The 18550-nt window shown below is 47.7% G+C and overlaps 1 protein-coding gene across 1 annotated transcript in view; it reads right to left on the reverse strand.

The window, feature by feature from the left end:
* Positions 1-18550, reverse strand: part of LOC144597730 (pleckstrin homology domain-containing family G member 3-like) — a 142771-nt gene that overhangs the window by 38285 nt on the left and 85936 nt on the right. Inside the window, exon 4 of the mRNA XM_078407259.1 lies at positions 6007-6107. Coding sequence (XP_078263385.1) covers positions 6007-6107 — 101 coding nt within the window. The remainder of the gene's footprint in view (positions 1-6006; positions 6108-18550) is intronic.

Below are 18550 nucleotides of genomic sequence, written 5' to 3' on the forward strand. Positions count from 1 at the left end.
CCTCACAATTCACACTACCCCCCAGCTTAGTATCATCTGCAAATTTGCTAATGGTACTTTTAATCCCTTCATCTAAGTCATTAATGTATATCGTAAATAGCTGGGGTCCCAGCACCGAACCTTGCGGTACCCCACTGGTCACTGCCTGCCATTCCGAAAGGGACCCATTTATCCCCACTCTTTGCTTTCTGTCTGTCAACCAATTTTCTATCCATGTCAGTACCCTACCCCCAATACCATGTGCTCTAATTTTGCCCACTAATCTCCTATGTGGGACCTTGTCGAAGGCTTTCTGAAAGTTGAGGTACACCACATCCACCGACTCTCCCCTGTCAATTTTCTTAGTTACATCCTCAAAAAATTCCAGTAGATTTGTCAAGCATGATTTCCCCTTCATAAATCCGTGCTGACTCGGAATGATCCTGTTACTGCTATCCAAATGCTCAGCAATTTCGTCTTTTATAATTGACTCCAGCATCTTCCCCACCACTGATGTCAGACTAACTGGTCTATAATTACCCGTTTTCTCTCTCCCTCCTTTCTTAAAAAGTGGGATAACATTTGCTATCCTCCAATCCACAGGAACTGATCCTGAATCTATAGAACATTGAAAAATGATCTCCAATGCTTCCACTATTTCTAGAGCCACCTCCTTAAGTACCCTGGTGAAGACAGATCCAAAGTAACGGTTTAACTCGTCTGCCATTTCTTTGTTCCCCATAATAAATTCCCCTGCTTCTGTCTTCAAGGGACCCACATTTGCCTTGACTATTTTTTTCCTCTTCACGTACCTAAAAAAACTTTTGCTATCCTCCTTTATATTATTGGCTAGTTTACCCTCGTACCTCATCTTTTCTCCCCGTATTGCCTTTTTAGTTAACTTTTGTTGCTCTTTAAAAGAGTCCCAATCCTCTGTCTTCCCACTCTTCTTTGCTATGTTATACTTCCTCTCCTTAATTTTTATGCTGTCCATGACTTCCCTTGTCAGCCACAGGTGTCTCTTACTCCCCTTACAGTCTTTCGCCTCTTTGGGATAAATTGATCCTGTAACCTCTGCATTATTCCCAGGAATACCTGCCATTGCTGTTCTACCGTCTTCCCTGCTAGGGCCTCCTTCCAGTCAATTTTGGCCAGCTCCCGCCTCATGCCTCTGTAATCCCCTTTGCTATACTGTAATACTGACACTTCCCATTTTCCCTTCTGCCTTTCCATTTGCAGAGTAAAACTTATCATGTTGTGATCACTGCCTCCTAATGGCTCTTTTACCTCTAGTCCCCTTATCAGACAATGACCACGACAATGCCGAGTCAGGTCGATACAAGTCACTTTTTTTGTGAAGCTAGCACCTGGCTAAGAGATTACACCGTCTTCGGAAACATCGCAAAATCCCCACGCTTACCTGACTGTTGCCTCCAATCTACCTGTCAAATGTCCTGAGGGTAAATAAATTGATTAAACAAAACTATCTTCTGGTATCTTCAAATGCCCTTTCTTAATTTAATATTACGTGCTTCTAAATGCATCTGCGACAACCTAGCAAACCTGGGGACAGCATGCGACAGCGCCCGCAATAAGCTACGATACCTGGCGACAAGCCAGCTGGCGCAGAGACATGTTTCCGCGACGCGCCGAGATCCGCTACGATTGATTGAAGACTCCTCACGATCATGCCCGCGACACCCCGGCGAACGTTCGGCAACAGCCTAGTTACCGCAGTCGCCTTAAAATCGCCTAAGTGGGACAGGCCCTTTAGGGTGCCATCAAATATGACTCGCGTTTCCTACGCTGTGGTAAACACATTCCTTTCCAGAACAGTTTATCAATACTTGAAGATTTGGATGTTTAGACTTTAGGGTTACAGAATGGAAAAAGGCCTTTCGGCCCATCGCATCCGCGCCGACTAGCGATCACCCCGTACATTGGCACTATCCTACACACTAGGGACATTTTACAATTTTACTGAAGCCAATTAACCGACAAACCTGCAGGAAAGAACTGCAGAGTCTGAAGAAGGGTCTCGACCCAAAACATCGGCCATTCCTTCTCTCCAGAGATGCTGCCTGTCCCGCTGAGTTACTCCAGCCATTTGTGTCAACCTACAAACCTGCATGTTTTTGGAGTATGGGAGGAAACTGGAGCACCCGGAGAAAACCCAGGTGGTCACAGGGAGAACGCATAAACTCCGTACAGTTAGCACGGGTTATCGGGGTTAAACCTGGGTTTCTGGCGCTAAAAGGCAGCAACTCTACCGTTGCACCACCTTGCTGCCCAAGATCTCATTCGATCACTGAGGGGGGGGGGGGGGGGGGGGGGTTGGCAGAGAATAAGTGCCAGCAGAATATGGAAATCCACATTTAATACCACGTGCGGACTCCAAAAGTGACTATCGGTGTCATGGTGTTTAATGCATAAAAATGGACAATATCCAAAATTCAGAACACTCTATTCATTCAACGCTTTACAATGTGCTGTTAGTGTCTATTTCAGTGGCCAAGGCCACATATTTTATAGTGGCCGCATTTATTTAGAGGAAAGAATTGTTGCATTTTATTCAGTCAGAGGGTAATGGTGGGGCCACTCTCCAACTTCAACTGAATGCCGTGCTCTCAGCAGGAAAACGGAGGCGTATGTCAGGGGTGGGTGGGGGGGGGGGGGGGGGGGGAGGATCAAGTGAATCCCTCAAGGGTTGCAGGGAGTGTGGGAGTACATTGGAGGGACATCAGGAGGGGAGAAAGGGGAGATGAGATAGCTTGGGCAGACAAGATCGCATCTCTTTGGATTCTGCTTTAAAAATATATTAAAGGGCAAAAGGAGTAAGGGGAAGAATAGGGCCCCCTTAAAGATTAACAAGGTGGTCTATGTGTGGAGGCAGAGTGCTGTTTAATGAGTGTCTCTCGTCTGTATTTACCATGGGTAACGATATGGATGCTGGAGCACCTGGGGAAGGTAATAGTGACTTCTTAGAGTCCACATTACCGACAAAGCAGAAGCTGGGGGTCTTACAACACGTTAAAAAGGGAGATACATCCCTGAACTTGCATCTAAGAGATTGTGGGAAGCTAGGTATCAAAATGTAGACAATAGACAATAGGAGTAGGCCGTTCGGCCCTTCTAGCCAGCACCGCCATTCAATGTGATCATGGCTGATCATTCACAATCAGTACCCCGTTCCTGCCCTCTCCCCATACCCCCTGACTCCGTTATCATTAAGAGCTCTAGCTAACTCTCTAATGTAGGGTCACTGGTAGAGATATTTGTGTCATCGATAACCACAGGCAAGGCTGGAGGGTGGCTAAATTTATGACTTTAAGAAAAGCTGCAAGATAAAGCCTGCAAACTACAGACATACTGCAAACTGCAGGGTGGGCAGCACAGTGGCACAGCGGTAGAGTTGCTGCCTCACAGCGCCAGAGACCCAGGTTCGATCCTGACTATGGGTGCTGTCTGTACGGAGTGTGCACGTTCTCCCCGTGACCTGCGTGGGTTTTCTCCAGGTGCTCTGGTTTCCTCACACAGATTTGTAGGTTAATTGGCCCGGTAAAATTGTGAATTGTCCCTCGTGTGTGTCAATAGACAATAGACAATAGGTGCAGGAGGAGGCCATTCGGCCCTTCGAGCCAGCACCGCCATTCAATGTGATCATGGCTGATCATTCTCAATCAGTACCCCGTTCCTGCCTTCTCCCCATACCCCCTGACTCCGCTACCCTTAAGAGCTCTATCCAGCTCTCTCTTGAATGCATTCAGAGAACTGGCCTCCACTGCCTTCTGAGCGGATAGTATTAGTGTGTGGAGATCGCCGGTCGGCGCGGACGGGGTGGGCCAAAGGGTTGGTTTCTGCGCTGTCTACTTTGGGTTTGTAGATGAACTGACCTTGTAAATTCCCCCTAGTCTGAGAGTGCTGGGGTCATTGATGGGAACATGGCAAGAATAAAATAACTTGTGTATTATTAGTGCACATGTAGCCAGTGAGGATTCGAGGGCTCGAAGGGCCTGGAGTGGTGCTATATGACTATCATCCAGAATCTAAACTCTGAGGGGTTGTGGGGATTGGAAGCTCTGGTTCCATAGTGTCTCTGTCACCCAGTGATAATTTCACTGCTTTCTCTCATCCAGCCACATAAATAAACAGGGACGGAGCGGCATTCAAGCTGACTACTTGCCCCACACACACCATCACAACGCTGACGGAACGAGGGGAGGGGAGGGGGCAGGTACTGGCGAGCGGGAGATGATGAAGCAAACTTCACACTGCAGCCGTGCATGGAAGGAGAGAGACAGAGGTGAGAGAGACAGAGAGAGGGAGATAGAGAGAGGGGGAGACGGAGAGAGGGGTAGAGAGGGAGATGGAGAGACGGTGGGACGGGGAGAGAGAGAGAGGGGGGCATGGAGAGAGAGAGGGTGGGACGGGGAGAGAGAGGGTGGGACTGGGAGAGAGAGAGAGGGGGGCATGGAGAGAGAGAGGGTGGGACGGGGAGAGAGAGGGTGGGATGGGGAGAGAGAGAGAGGGGGGCGGGGAGAGAGAGTGGGAGGGCGAGTGGTAGGGTAGAGGGAAGGGGAAGGACAGAGAGGGACAGAGAGGGACAGAGAGGGACAGAGAGGGACAGAGAGGGACAGAGAGGGACAGAGAGGGACAGAGAGGGACAGAGAGGGACAGAGAGGGACAGAGAGAGACAGAGAGAGACAGAGAGAGACAGAGAGAGACAGAGAGAGAGACAGAGAGAGACAGAGAGGGAGAGACAGAGAGAGACAGAGAGAGACAGAGACAGAGAGAGAGAAAAGGAGGCACAACACATCTTCACCAGTAAGCACATGCAGAACTTGCACATGCATGCACTGCACACTGGAGTGGGGAGTGAAGGCAAGGATGTGATGGGGAAATGAAGGGGCTATCACGATACTTACCTGCAGAGTGCAAGTCCTATCAGAGGGAAAGATCATTTTAGCGCAGAGATGGACAAACGGCAGGCGATTACAGTTAACTGCCAACTCCGAACATGACTCTAACCTGTAAACCCAGCTTCACCTGCTCAGCTCTGTGGAATGTTTGGAGACATGGAAAGGATAGACACAAAATGCCGGAGTAACTCAACGGCCAAAGCAGCATCTCGGGAGAACGTGGACGGGTGATGTTTCAGGTCGGGACCCTGCTTCAGACTTCTAAATGGGAAGGAAATATTATGAGGGATATAGGCCAAATGCAGGCCATATATATCTAATTCATGAAGCTACCTTGGTCAATGTTGGTGCGCTGAGCTGAAGGGCCTGTTTCCATGCCGTATATTGCACTAATTCCAATGCCAACTTTGCAATGTTCAATATGTATGTAAACAGTGCACACTATTCTCAGAGGCCAGGTGTGGACCTTGTTATCCATGAGGGGCAGGGGACAATATTTACAATTTACATGGAAGAGAGCAGATATCATTCACAATTTGTTGCCAAGCACCCCCTCTTTGAAAGCGCTCTCCCCCCTCTTGGGCTTCCAGATAGGTACCCAACTTCATTTTGAAAGTCCCCCTTAAATCCACATGCACCATTCTCTAACGACAGTTCGTAACCACGCACAACTTTTTAATGAATTCTCCTTGTTTACCTGATAAAGTCATAGAGTGATACTGCTTGGAAACAGGGCCTCCATCCCAAACCGACCAATATGTCCCATCTACACTTGTCCCACCAGCCTGCTTTTGGCCCACATCCCTCAACCTGTCCGAACCATGGACCCGTCTCAATGTTTCTTCAACGTTGCGATTGTTCAAACATCTAAACCTGTGTCCCGCGTCAGGGGAAATCTGTCTCTTTCCATCCCAGTTCCATCAAAACACTGAAACAACTCTGTTAAATATCAAAATGGATGACAGAAACAGAACCAAGAGGTGAAGAGAGGAATAATCTTGGTAAACAATCGAAGGTGAGAGAAAGGAAGTGGGGATAAAAGCAGAATGGGCTGAATGGTGTGGGATGGGAAGACTTGAGAAAGCAGAGGGGTCTTCTCTCTCTGTACCTGTTAAACTCGTAGATGTCTTCAATGTTTCCAAACAGTGCAGAGACGTGTTCAGGTCTGATTGGCAACTCTGAAGCATCAATGATGTAGGCAAGATAGTCCTGGAAAGGGAAAATGGAAAGCATAGAGGTTAGATGTGCAGCCTTTGGACCAGAGTGAATGTTGGTGGCTGGTGCCTTTTGTATCAGCCCGCAACGTTGCCAGATCTCTGACCCCCATCAAACCCATTACCTGGCCACTGAGAGAGAAGCAGATTGTCGTCACCTCAACATTCCTCCTGACTTTGAGCTGAACGGAGAACAGTCCAACACAAGAACAGGCACTTCACCCCTCAACGTCTGTGCCGAACACGATGCCAAATTAAACTAAATCTTTTCTGTCTGTACATGATCCATATCACTCCAGCCCCTGCCTGTCTAAGAGCCGCTGGAACACCACGACAGTAGCTACGTCCGCCACCATCCCTGGCAGTGCGTTCCAGGCCCCCTCCACTCTCGGTCAAACGTGGCCCACCCATCTCAACGGTGGCGTCGTCGGCAACTTTAACGGTGGAGGTTCAACCGTGTCTGGCTACGCACTCGCGGGCATAGAGTGTAGAACAGGGGGCTGAGCCCACAGCCTTGAGGTGCCCCCCCCCCTGTGCTGATGGTTACCGAGAAGGAAATGTAGTTGCCAATTCATACCAATTGTGGTCTGCTTATGAGGAAGGTGAAGACCCAGTTGCAGAGGGATGTGCAGAGACCCAGTTCCCCCAAGTTGGTGACAGGTTTGGAGGGGGTGATGGTGTTGAATGCTAAGCAGTTGTTGTCGTATGTGTTTTTGTTGTCCAAGAGGTCCAGGGCAGAGTGTGGAGCCAGTGAGATCACACCCCCATTGATCTATTGGGGACGGTAAGCATGAGATAGCTTGGGCAGACAAGATCGGATCTCTTTGGATTCTGCTTTAAAGATATATTAAAGGGCAAAAGAGTAAGGGGAAGAATAGGGCCCCCTTAAAGATTAACAAGGTGGTCTATGTGTGGAGGCAGAGTGCTGTTTAATGAGTGTTTCTCGTCTGTATTTACCATGGGTAACGATATGGATGCTGGAGCACCTGGAGAAGGTAATAGCGACTTCTTAGAGTCCACATTACCGACAAAGGCGAAGCTGGGGGTTTTACAACACGTTAAAAAGGGAGATACAACCCTGAACTTGAATCTAAGAGATTGTGGGAAGCTAGGTATCAAAATGTAAACAATAGACAATAGGTGCAGGAGTAGGCCATTCGGCCCTTCTAGCCAGCACCACCATGTGGTGGGGCCAGGTTCTTGCCAAGGTTGCAGTTGATACGCACCAGAAGCATCCTCTCAAAGCACCTGATCACCATGGGCATTAGTGCCACTGGTCGGTAGTCATTGAGGCCTGTCATCCTACTCTTCCTGGGCACCAGTGTTATTTCTGCCTTTTCAAAGCAGGCGGGAGATTCATATCGCAGTGATGAGAGATTGAAGACGTATGCAAAAAATTCCACCCAGTTGGCTCACGCAGCTTTCAAGAACACAGGCAGGTAGACCATCGAGTTCAGGCACGTTCCGACTTCGACAGATGCGCCGGAGAAGCATTTTATCGGGATGCATCACAGCATGGTTTGGGAACAGCTCCATCCAAGACCGCCAGAAATTGCAGAGAATTATGGACGCAGCCCAGACCATCAACCTCCCTTCCAACTCCATCTACATGTCATGCTGCCTCGGCAAGGCCACCAGCATATTCAAGGACGAATCTCAGCCCGGGCATTCCCTCTTCTCCCCTCTCCCATCGGGCAAGAGCTTAGTTTAGTTTAGTTTATTGTCATGTGCACCGAGGTAGAGTGAAAAGCTTTTGTTGCATGCCAACTAGTCAGCAGAAAGACAATACATGATTACCATCGATCCATTTACAGTGTATGGGTACATGACGAGGGAATAACGTTTAGTACAAGTTAAAGCCAGCAAAGTCCAATCAAGGACAGTACAGCAGTGTGAAAATGCACACCATGTTCAGGGACAATTTCTTCCCAGCTGCTATCAGGCATCCTATCACCAACTAGAGAGCAGTCCTAACCTACCATCTGCCTCATTGGAGACTCTCAGTCTATTTTTAATCGGACTTTACCTTGTACCACTATTCCCCTTATCCTGTGTCTTTAGAGAGAGGTAGATTTAGCTCTTGGGGCTGAGGGAATCAAGGGATATGGGGAAAAAGCCAGAACAGGGTACTGATTTTGGATGATCAGCCATGATCATATTGAATGGCGGTGCTGGCTCAAAGGGCCGAATGGCCTACTCCTGCACCTATTTTCTATGTTTCTATGTTTACACAGTGGACAGCGTGATTGTAATCATGATGTATAGTTTAGATTAGGGATATAAGGCAATAACAGACCATTCGGCCCACTGAGTCCCTACCGACCAGCACACTAACACTATCCTACACACTCTAGGGTCAATTTACAATTTCACCGAAGCCAATTATCCTACACCCCTGCACACCTTTGGAGTGTGGGAGAAAACTGGAGCACCCAGAGAAAATCCATGCAGTCATGGGGTGAAGGTCCAAACTCTGTCAGACAGTACCCCTAGTTAGGATCGAACCCAGGTCTCTGGCACTGTAAGGCAGCAACTCTATCAATGCAGCACCATGCCACCTGTATTGTCTTTCCGCTAACTGGCTAGCTGGCGACAAAAAAGGTTTTCACTGTTACCTCGGTACACGTGACACTGAACTAAACTTAAAAACGTTTAATATCCCATTCAAATCTGGGTCTAGGGCCATCTTCCACACTATGTTTTCACAAAATCTTCTCTCTTGACACGTCCCACCCTCCCTCTCTCCTCCTGCCCCGCCCTGGTGGGATAACGCAAACAAGAGATGAGGGGTTGTGCAGGACAGACACAGCCTTGCCCTCATGTGGCCCCTGCCGAGATTCATTCAGTGTCCAGAACACTGCGAGCTGACAGAGCAGATGTGTAAACACTGGTGGAGGGGGGTGGGGAGCCCCGGTGGGAACAAACAACCTGGAGCATTGCACAGACTTCCTGGGGAAATAGGTCCAGATGAACACTGCTCTCAGCAATCCTCAACAGAAGCTGAAAACTCTCTGCGCAAGTGGGCGTTCCATTACGCGGCAGCCTAGCACAGCTATCAAGATGCAAGAGACGGCAGACATTTCAATCTGGAACAAACAACAGATCACTGGGAGACCTCAGCATGTCGAGCACCATCAGTGGAGACAAAGGGATGTGGATGCTTTGGATCGGTGGGAGGGTGAACCAGGGCGATGTTTCCTGTCCCTTCAAGGTCGGCTGTAGGAGGCGCTCCCGGGACACAAAGATGGCCGGGTGAGGAGAGGGGAGGAGAGGGACGCCCGTTCACAGGAACCGCTCCAGTACATCGAGCGCACGGGCCGATGGACTTTGAATAATGGAGCCAAAAATGGCGGAGCCCGCATGTGTCACAGATGCAGAAATAATTTCACTGTACAGTTGCATATGTGAAAAGATAAAGCACCATTGAACCATTGATACATTGGGGAAAGGAAGGGTGAAGGAGCAGCAGGCAGAGGAAGGGCAGAACATGCTGAACTCAGCACAGGTTGAGGTGGAGGAGTAATGGGACAGGCGAGGACTGGAGGAGCAAGAGACTAAAACCCACACTCCTGCCGCGTTTATATGCACAAGGTGCTACAGAAGAGGGCAGGCGGAGTGAGGGCCATGTTTAAGCTGTGCAAACAACCCGTGTGAAGGACATCGTCACCCTTGGTTGCGTCAGTAGCTAGCAATGACTGGCACATACCTGCTGGAGCATTAAACGCACATCATGCATGGCGAGAGCCTGGGATGAAACAGGATATGGGACCCATGCCCAGTTTCTACCTGATGACCTATGAAGGTCGGCTCACAGTGCAAACCCCTGGCACGGCATGCACGGGATTGTCACGTGCAGAGGCGAGACGGTCAGCTCTTGGACGGCGATGTCCTTGGGAGGCTCGACCCTCTGACCAGAGTCGTGAAAGAACTTGCATTCAGAATTGGCAGAATTAAAGGACATTCTTTTCGGAAGGAGATGAGGAGAAATTCCTTTAGTCAGAGGTTGGTGAATCTGTGGAATTCATTGCCACAGAAGGCTGTGGAGGCCAAGTCAGTGGATATATTTAAGGCAGAGATAGATTCTTGAATAGTACGGGTGTCAGAGGTTATGGGGAGAAGGCAGGAGAATGGGGTTAGGAGGGAGAGATAGATCAGCCACGATTGAATGGCGGAGTAGACTTGATGGGCCGAATGGCCTAATTCTACTCCTATCCCTTATGACCTTATGCATTCACAGCCTCAAACATCCCAATGCAATGCATGTCAGCACTGTCGTTTGGAAACATTTCCACTGTTGTAAGAAATGCTGCGGTCAATTTGCACACAGCAAGATCCCACAACGGGAACTGTCATAATAACCATTGGGGCAGCACTGTGGCGCGGCAGTAGGGTTGCTGCCTTACAGCGCCAGAGACCCTGGTTCCATCCTGACAATGGGTGCTTATCTGCACGGAGTTTGTACATTCTCCCTGTGACCGACCGTGTAGGTTTTCCATGGGTGCTCCAGTTTCCCCCCACACTCAAAATATATACAGGTTTGTAGAATAATTGTCTTTGGTAAAGAAAATTGTATTGTCCCTAGTGTGTAAGATGTAAGATAGTGCTAGTGTACGAGGGTCGGTAGTCGGCGTGGACTCGGTGGGTCGAAGGGCCTGTTTCCGTCCGTATCGCTGAACTGAATAAACATAAACTAATCTAAACTAAACTGGTTAATTACTGATCGAATGATACATTTTGGCCAAGACACCAGGTACTGCTGTGGGTAGTTATTCAGCATGGAAACAGGCCATTCGGCCTAACTCATCTGTGCCGATCAAAATATCTATCTGAGCGCAGCTGGTAGTGCTGCTGCCTTTACTGTGTAAGAGACCTAGGATCTATCCTGACCTCAGGTGCTGTCCGTGCGGAGTTTGCATGTTCTCCATGTGACCACATAGGTTTCCTCTGGTTTCAACATCCGGCACCATGTTGCAATCTTTCTGTCTGAATCACTTTAACAGGTTAAGTGAATCGTCCCCAATCAGCTGCCAACCAAAACAGATCTTGGTGGAAAACTAACGTTATTCGAATGGTCTGCAGAAAACTAACGATTGTGGAAGGTTGCATTTGAAGAACTCTGAGGGGGAAGAAATGCACTTTATATATTTTTTAATGCACTGCCGTGCAAAGTCATTGCAGGGCCTCCTGCTCTGCAGTCAGCTCTCTGTCTCTCTCTCTCTCTCTGTCACAGGCTGCCGAGATGGGTTAATGTTTAAACCCCGATGTCTGGAGCAGTCAGACATTCAGAACTCACTGCAACCACAGTCTCCACCCTCCTCCCCACCCCTGTCGCAGTCTCTCATCGCAGGGTTCAGGAGGTACCCACAGCTCACCCATTCTTAAATAAATCTCACTGTGCTCGCGGCCTTGCGAATGTCAGGGACAACCGCCGTGGAATGAGGATTGACGTCTGTGGGGGAAGGATTAATTTGCTGCCCCCTTACTGCATCTCCAGTTAAACTAGAGAGGGTGCAGAACATATTCGCAAGGAGAGACAAACACAAAATGCTGGAGTAACTCAGCAGATCAGGCAGCATCTCAGGAGAGAAGGAACGGGTGACGTTTCGGGTCGAGACCCATCTTCATAGTCTGAGACCCAGTCTGAGACTCAGACCCAGTCTCGACCCGAAATGTCACCCATTCCTTACATCCGGAGATTTTGCCTATCGCACTGAGTTACTCCAGCATTTTGTGTCTACTATTTAAACCAGCATTTTTCAGTTCCTTCCTACAAAATATTCACCGGGATGTTGATTGAGTAGGCTGGGCAGTTCTGGTGTCTCTGAAGTGCAGGAGGCTGAGAGGTGGCATAGTAGAGGTCTATAAAATTATGACAGGCATGGATAGGATAGAGAGTCACAGTCTATTTCTTATGGTCAGAAAATCAACAACTAGAGGGTGTAGGTTTAGGTGAGGGGGTCAAGTCAAGTGTGTTTTATTGCCATATCTCAAACAAAACAATTCTATTCTTACTTGCAGCAGAACAACGAAAAATGTAAACAATGAAAAGTTTTGTATGTATGTATGTAATGATATATAGGCTATTAAACACTGCAAACTCCAAATAAGCTCTAAAGTGTGTGTGTGTGCGTGTCTGTGTGTGCGTGTCTGTGTGTGCGTGTGTCTGTGTGCGTGTCTATGCGCGCATCTGTGTGTGTGTGTGTGTGTGTGTGTGTGTGTGTGTGTGTGTGTGTGTGTGTGTGTGTGTGTGTGTGTGTGTGTGTGTGTGTGTGTGTGTGCGCGCGTCTGTGTCTCTGTGTGTGTGCGTGTGTTCTCCCTGGTGTCCAGATCAACATTTATCCCCCTAACCGACTATGGGAATGGAGGAATATGGCGTGAGAGCAGGAAATTGGCCCAGAGGTAAAAGATCAGGCTTGATCTAAAGTGCACTTTGCTGCTCTGAATGATGGGCCAAATCACCCACTCCACCTTCTAATGAATAACACCTAAAAACAGATTAAAAAGACTGTATCACAAAAGTTGTGGAAGGTTCACTGCATGAACTACCTGTTGTGTTTTACTTTACAACCATAAGACATAGGAGCAGAATTAGGCCATTCAGCCCATCAAGTCTGCTCCACCATTCGATCATGGCTGATCTATTTTTCCCAACCAACCACTAGTCTGAAGGGTCTCAACCTCATACACCCAGAGCCACCCCCTGAAACATCACCCATTCCTTCTCCCCAGAGATGCTGCCTGTCCCGCTGAGTTACTCCAGCTTTTTGTGTCTATCTTCAGTTTAAACCAGCATCTGCAGTTCCTTCCTACACCTTCTCTTACCTTCTCCCCGGAACCTTTAACATCCTTACTGGTCAAGAAGCTACCACTCTACAAACGGTGAGGCACCTCCCAATGTCCCAAATAGTTGTACAAACACACACACACACTCCACTAAATTATCTGACAGGATTCTCTGCACATTTCTTAATCACTTCAACAAGCTGCCAATGCCTGGTCGACACCAAATATGGCCCAATATTGAGTTAGTGGCCAACTGTCAAGAATCGCTTGGGTTTCAAGCAGAGATCAGCCCTCCACTGCTCCATGTACTGATCCCTCGTACTTGGCCATTGCAAGGAAAGAGTTTGCTTAAAGTTAAGTGCGCCTTGTCGGCAGTGTGTCCTCTAATACTAGTACAAACTAGTACTACTACCTTCTCCATCATGGTCTGGTTTGGCTCAGCCACCAAGCACGACATCCGGAGGCTACAACAGATCGTTCGATCAACCTGTTGATGAACTGTACACTGCAAGGGGCAGGAAGCTAATGGCCAAGATCATTTCTGACCCCTTTCACCCTGGCCACGAACCATTTGAAGCACTTCCCTCTGGAAGGCGACTCCGGACTGTCAAAGCAGCCACAGCCAGACATAAAAACAGCTTTTTTTTCCACGAGTAGTAGTTCTATTCAATAACCAAAGCCGGTAGTCTCGTTTTTGTTCTGGTTTATTTTCACCCACGTGTTTAGACCGTAATGTTGTATCCTTATTGTTTTGATGTGTTTATGCTTTATTCTTAATTGTTAACTGTATGTTTGTGTTGTCATTTGTGAGCGGAGCACCAAGGCACATTCCTTGTATATGCACATACTTGGCCAATAAACTTATTCATTCATTCCAATCTGGCTCTCCCAAACACTCCCCACACATCAATAAATTTACAATAAACCTCTCTTACAGTTCACGGTGCTGCCCGTTAAGACGGTTCCATGCCTTCTAAGCAATACGGGCCCCAGACGTCCAGCCAGCCCACAGCACCAGGGAGGGTGCAACACACCGAGTATGTGAGCAATGATACCATGCCACATGAAGAAAGACCACTCGACGTCTGATCTCTTGGCTACTTCATTACCAGAATGACAATAGACAATAAACAATAGACAATAGGTGCAGGAGTAGGCCATTCAGCCCTTCGAGCCAGCACCGCCATTCAATGCGATCATGGCTGATCACTCTCAATCAGTACCCCGTTCCTGCCTTCTCCCCATACCCCCTCACTCCGCTATCCTTAAGAGCTCTATCCAGCTCTCTCTTGAAAGCATCCAACGAACTGGCCTCCACTGCCTTCTGAGGCAGAGAATTCCACACCTTCACCACTCTGACTGAAAAAGTTCTTCCTCATTTCCGTTCTAAATGGCCTACCCCTTATTGTTAAACTGTGGCCCCTTGTTCTGGACTCCCCCAACATTGGGAACATGTTTCCTGCCTCTAATGTGTCCAATCCCCTAATTATCTTATATGTTTCAATAAGATCCCCCCTCATCCTTCTAAATTCCAGTGTATACAAGCCCAATCGCTCCAGCCTTTTAACATATGACAGTCCCGCCATTCCGGGAATTAACCTAGTGAACCTACGCTGCATGCCCTCCATAGCAAGAATATCCTTCCTCAAATTTGGAGACCAAAACTGCACACAGTACTCCAGGTGTGGTCTCACTAGGGCCCTGTACAACTGCAGAAGGACCTCTTTGCTCCTATACTCAACTCCTCTTGTTACGAAGGCCAACATTCCATTCTTTCTTCACTGCCTGCTGTACCTGCATGCTTCCTTTCATTGACTGATGCACTAGGACACCCAGATCTCGTTGAACTCCCCCTCCTCCTAACTTGACAGTGGCTGTGAATTTAAAGCTCGGACTATGAAATGGAAAGGAGGGGCAGGTGAAGAGCAGGAAAGTAAAATACCACAGAAACATTAAATAAGAATGGAGAACGGGGCAGCAAAGGGGCGCAGCGTTAGTGTTGCTGCCTCACAGCGTCTCGAGACCAAGTTTAGATCCTGACTACGGGTGCTGTCTGTACAGAGTTCGTACATTCTCCCTATGACCGCGTGGGTCTTCTCCGGGTGTCTCCGCCTTCCTCCCACATTCCAAAGGCGTGCAGGTTTGTAGGTTAATCGACTTCTGTAAATTGTCCATAGTGTGTAGGGTAGAATTCTCTAAGAAAGAGAATTAGTGTACGGGGAAAATCACTGGTCGACATGCACTCATTGGGCTGACACCGATACAGTTTCTACACTATCTCCAAACTGGGTTTTCTCTGGGTGCTCTAGTTTTGGTCCCACAGTCCTAAGAAGTACAGGTTTGTAGGTTAATTGGCTTCAGTAAAAATTGTAAATTGTGAAGGATAGTGTTATTGTGTGGGGATCGCTGGTCGGCGTGGATTTGGTAGACCGAAGAGCCTTTTTCCACACTGTATCTCTAAACTAAACTGAATCTGGAAATAGTCAGTAGGTCAGGCAACTTCTGTGGACAGATAAACAGAAACAAATGTATTTCTCCACAAGTGCTATCAGCATTATTTTGTTTGTATCGGGAAATGAGTTGGAGTAAAGTCGATGCAAATTGGAAAGCCATTACCAGGGAGGAAGTGTAGAACAATGGAACTGCAGATGCTGGTTTACACAAAAGGATACAAAGTGCTGGAGTAACTCAGCAGGTCAGGCAACATCTCTGGAGAACATGGATAGATGACGTTCTTCAGACTGAAGAAGGGTCCCGACCCGAAACGTCAACTACCCATGTTCTCCGGAGATGCTGTCTGACCCGCCGAGTTACTCCAACATTTGGTGTCCGCCAGAGAGGAAGTGACTACAGTGTGTGGGTTCGGTGGGAAGGTGTGTCACCGTGACAACAGTGCACGGAAATTTAAAATGGTTTCACAATCAGATTCGTCAGGGGAGGTTGACGACAATGGACAAGTTCTGCAGAAGATACAAGTGTTCTCCCCCCCCCCACACCTCATCAGCAGACTTTCCAGTATATGGGTGGGATAGGAGTTCTGGTTCACAACACGTCCACACAACGATGAATATGATATGATAACAATACAGCTGAAAAACATCATCGTCAGATTGCATTTGCTCAAGGCTATCTCAAGGTGAATCTGCTGGTTTTCCAGGCTTGTCGGTGGGCTTCAGGGAGCATAAATATTACCTCTGATGCAGGTACGATAGTCACGCAGCAGAAAAAGCAGGAAGCTTCCCTGGAATGCAGCAGCGCTGACAGGAAGCTAAGCAGCCCTGCCAGCTACTAGCAGACCGATTCGACAAATATCAAAAAATACAGCAGTCACTGGAGGTCGGAAACACTTAGCAGATCAAGCAGCTTTTGCGAGGTGAGAAACAGAGTTACGGTTTCACTTCTGGCAAAGGCTCTTCAAGCTGAACCATTGACTTGGTTTCTCTTTCCCAGATGCCGCCTGACCTGCGGAGTGTTTTTCACCATTTACTGTTTTTGTTACAGCTATTCAATCAATTCCTTTTTCCTTGCTGTCTGTCACTGCCCTGTTACCACTTGAATTTGTGTAATCCCATTCCCTTTCTAATTCTCAGTCTTTGATCGGACTTTACTGGCTTTATCTTGCACTAAACGTCACTCACATTACCTCTTTATCATGTATCTGTACACTGTGGATGGCTCAATTGTAATCATGTATCGTCTTTCCGCTGACTGGTTCGCATGCAACAAAAGCTATTCACTGTACCTCGTTACATTTGACAATAAACTAAACTCACACTCAAAGGTAGACACAAAATGCTGGAGTAACTCAGCGGGTCAGGCAGCATCTCAGGAGAGAAGGAATGGGTGACATTTCGGGTCGAGACCCTTCTTCAGACCGAGTTCTGTCTGAAGAAGGGTCTCACCCGAAATGTCCCCAATTCCTTCTCTCCTGAGATGCTGCTTGACCCGCTGAGTTACTCCAGCATTTTGTGTCTACCTTCGATTTGAACCAGCATCTGCAGTTATTTTCCTACAAAACTCACACTCAAAGTGAATTCACTTCTAATGAATCAGCTTCAATAACATGTGAACAGGTGGTCGACGTTCAGCATGGACTCGGTAGGCCGAAGGGCTTGTTTCCATGCTGTCCCTTTTAATCAATTAATCTTTTCAGACAGTTTGTCCCAGATCACAACTCCACACAATAAAAAATCCTCAATCCTCTTACTTTTTTAATTAGGTTTCTCAAATCGGCCGACTCTGATCACTGATCCTCAAGAAGTAGAAGCTGTTTCTCCCTCAACTACCACTCATCATTTTGAACACTGCTATTAAATCTTCCCTCAGAGTCGTACGTGCCCAAGAAAACAATTCAAACTCCTGCAGCCACTCCAAAGAACTGTGGTCCTGCACATTTTGTAATTCTATTAAATCTCTTTGCCTTCTCCGTGCTGTATACTGCTTGGTAAAATGAAGCCCTTTGTTTCCGCTAGGTTCAAAGAGCAGTCTCAGTCTGATCCTTGCAGGGCTGTCTCCCAAAGCAAATTAATGTGCCTGGTGTAATGTTATAAACAGCAGTGCCACCGAGCATCTGCACTGCTTTCAAAGAATTTAATACAAAATTGAAGGAACCCATTCTGTTCGGACTTGATTGCAAAGATCAGATTAGGGTATGCTATGATAAAGGAAAGGAAAATACCTTTGCCTTATTCCACAACAGATTAACAAGGGATGTGATGCTGCTCGCTCTCCATTCTGCACTAGACCACTTGGACAATAAGAACATGTACGCCAGGCTGTTGTTCATAGACTACAACTTGGCGTTCAACACCATCATCCCCTCAAAGTTATCAGCGAATTCCGAGAACTGCTCGTTCCCAACGTAATTGGATCCTCGACATCCTCATCGGCAAAACATAATAAGTACGAATTGACAACAGCGCATCCCCCTCAAAGACCATCAACACAGGTGCATGTCAAAGCTGTGAGCTCAGTCCCCTGCCCTACAGTCTCCATACCCACGTACTAGGCTTGTATACACTGGAATTTAGAAGGATGAGAGGGGATCTTATCGAAACATATAAGATTATTAAGGGGTTGGACACGTTAGAGGCAGGAAACATGTTCCCAATGTTGGGGGTGTCCAGAACTTGGATATGTGAGCTCCTAATACAGATGTAACAATGTTTCAGGCTGCTTGGTCACTCCCTGGTTCAATACCAGCCTGGGTTATTGGAGCAGAATTAGGCCATTCAGCCCATCGAGTCTACTCAGCCATTCCATCAAGGCTGATCTATCCGACTCAATCTCATACTCCTGCCTTCTCCCCATAACCCCTGACATCCTTACTAATCAAGAATCTCTCAATCTCCACTTCGGGATGCAAGAGGAAACCAGAGTGCCCAGAGGAAACCCACGAGGTCACAAGGAGAACGTGCAAACTCCAGACAGACAGCATCCGAAGTCGGCATTGAACCGGGATCTCTGGCGCTGCGAGGCAGCAGGTCGAATAGCTATGTCATTGTGGTGCAGATGTTAAACCAAGTCCTCACCTCCTGGACAAAATGAGGCAAAACATTCAACGGCACTATTTCAGAGAAGAAATGTCAACGCATCTGAGGAGCTGGACAAAATTCCCAGACGCATTACGAGTAGAGATGGTTGCATTGCCTAAGT

This window comes from Rhinoraja longicauda, chromosome 10 (genome assembly GCF_053455715.1).
Source record: "Rhinoraja longicauda isolate Sanriku21f chromosome 10, sRhiLon1.1, whole genome shotgun sequence".
NCBI lineage: Eukaryota > Metazoa > Chordata > Chondrichthyes > Rajiformes > Arhynchobatidae > Rhinoraja > Rhinoraja longicauda.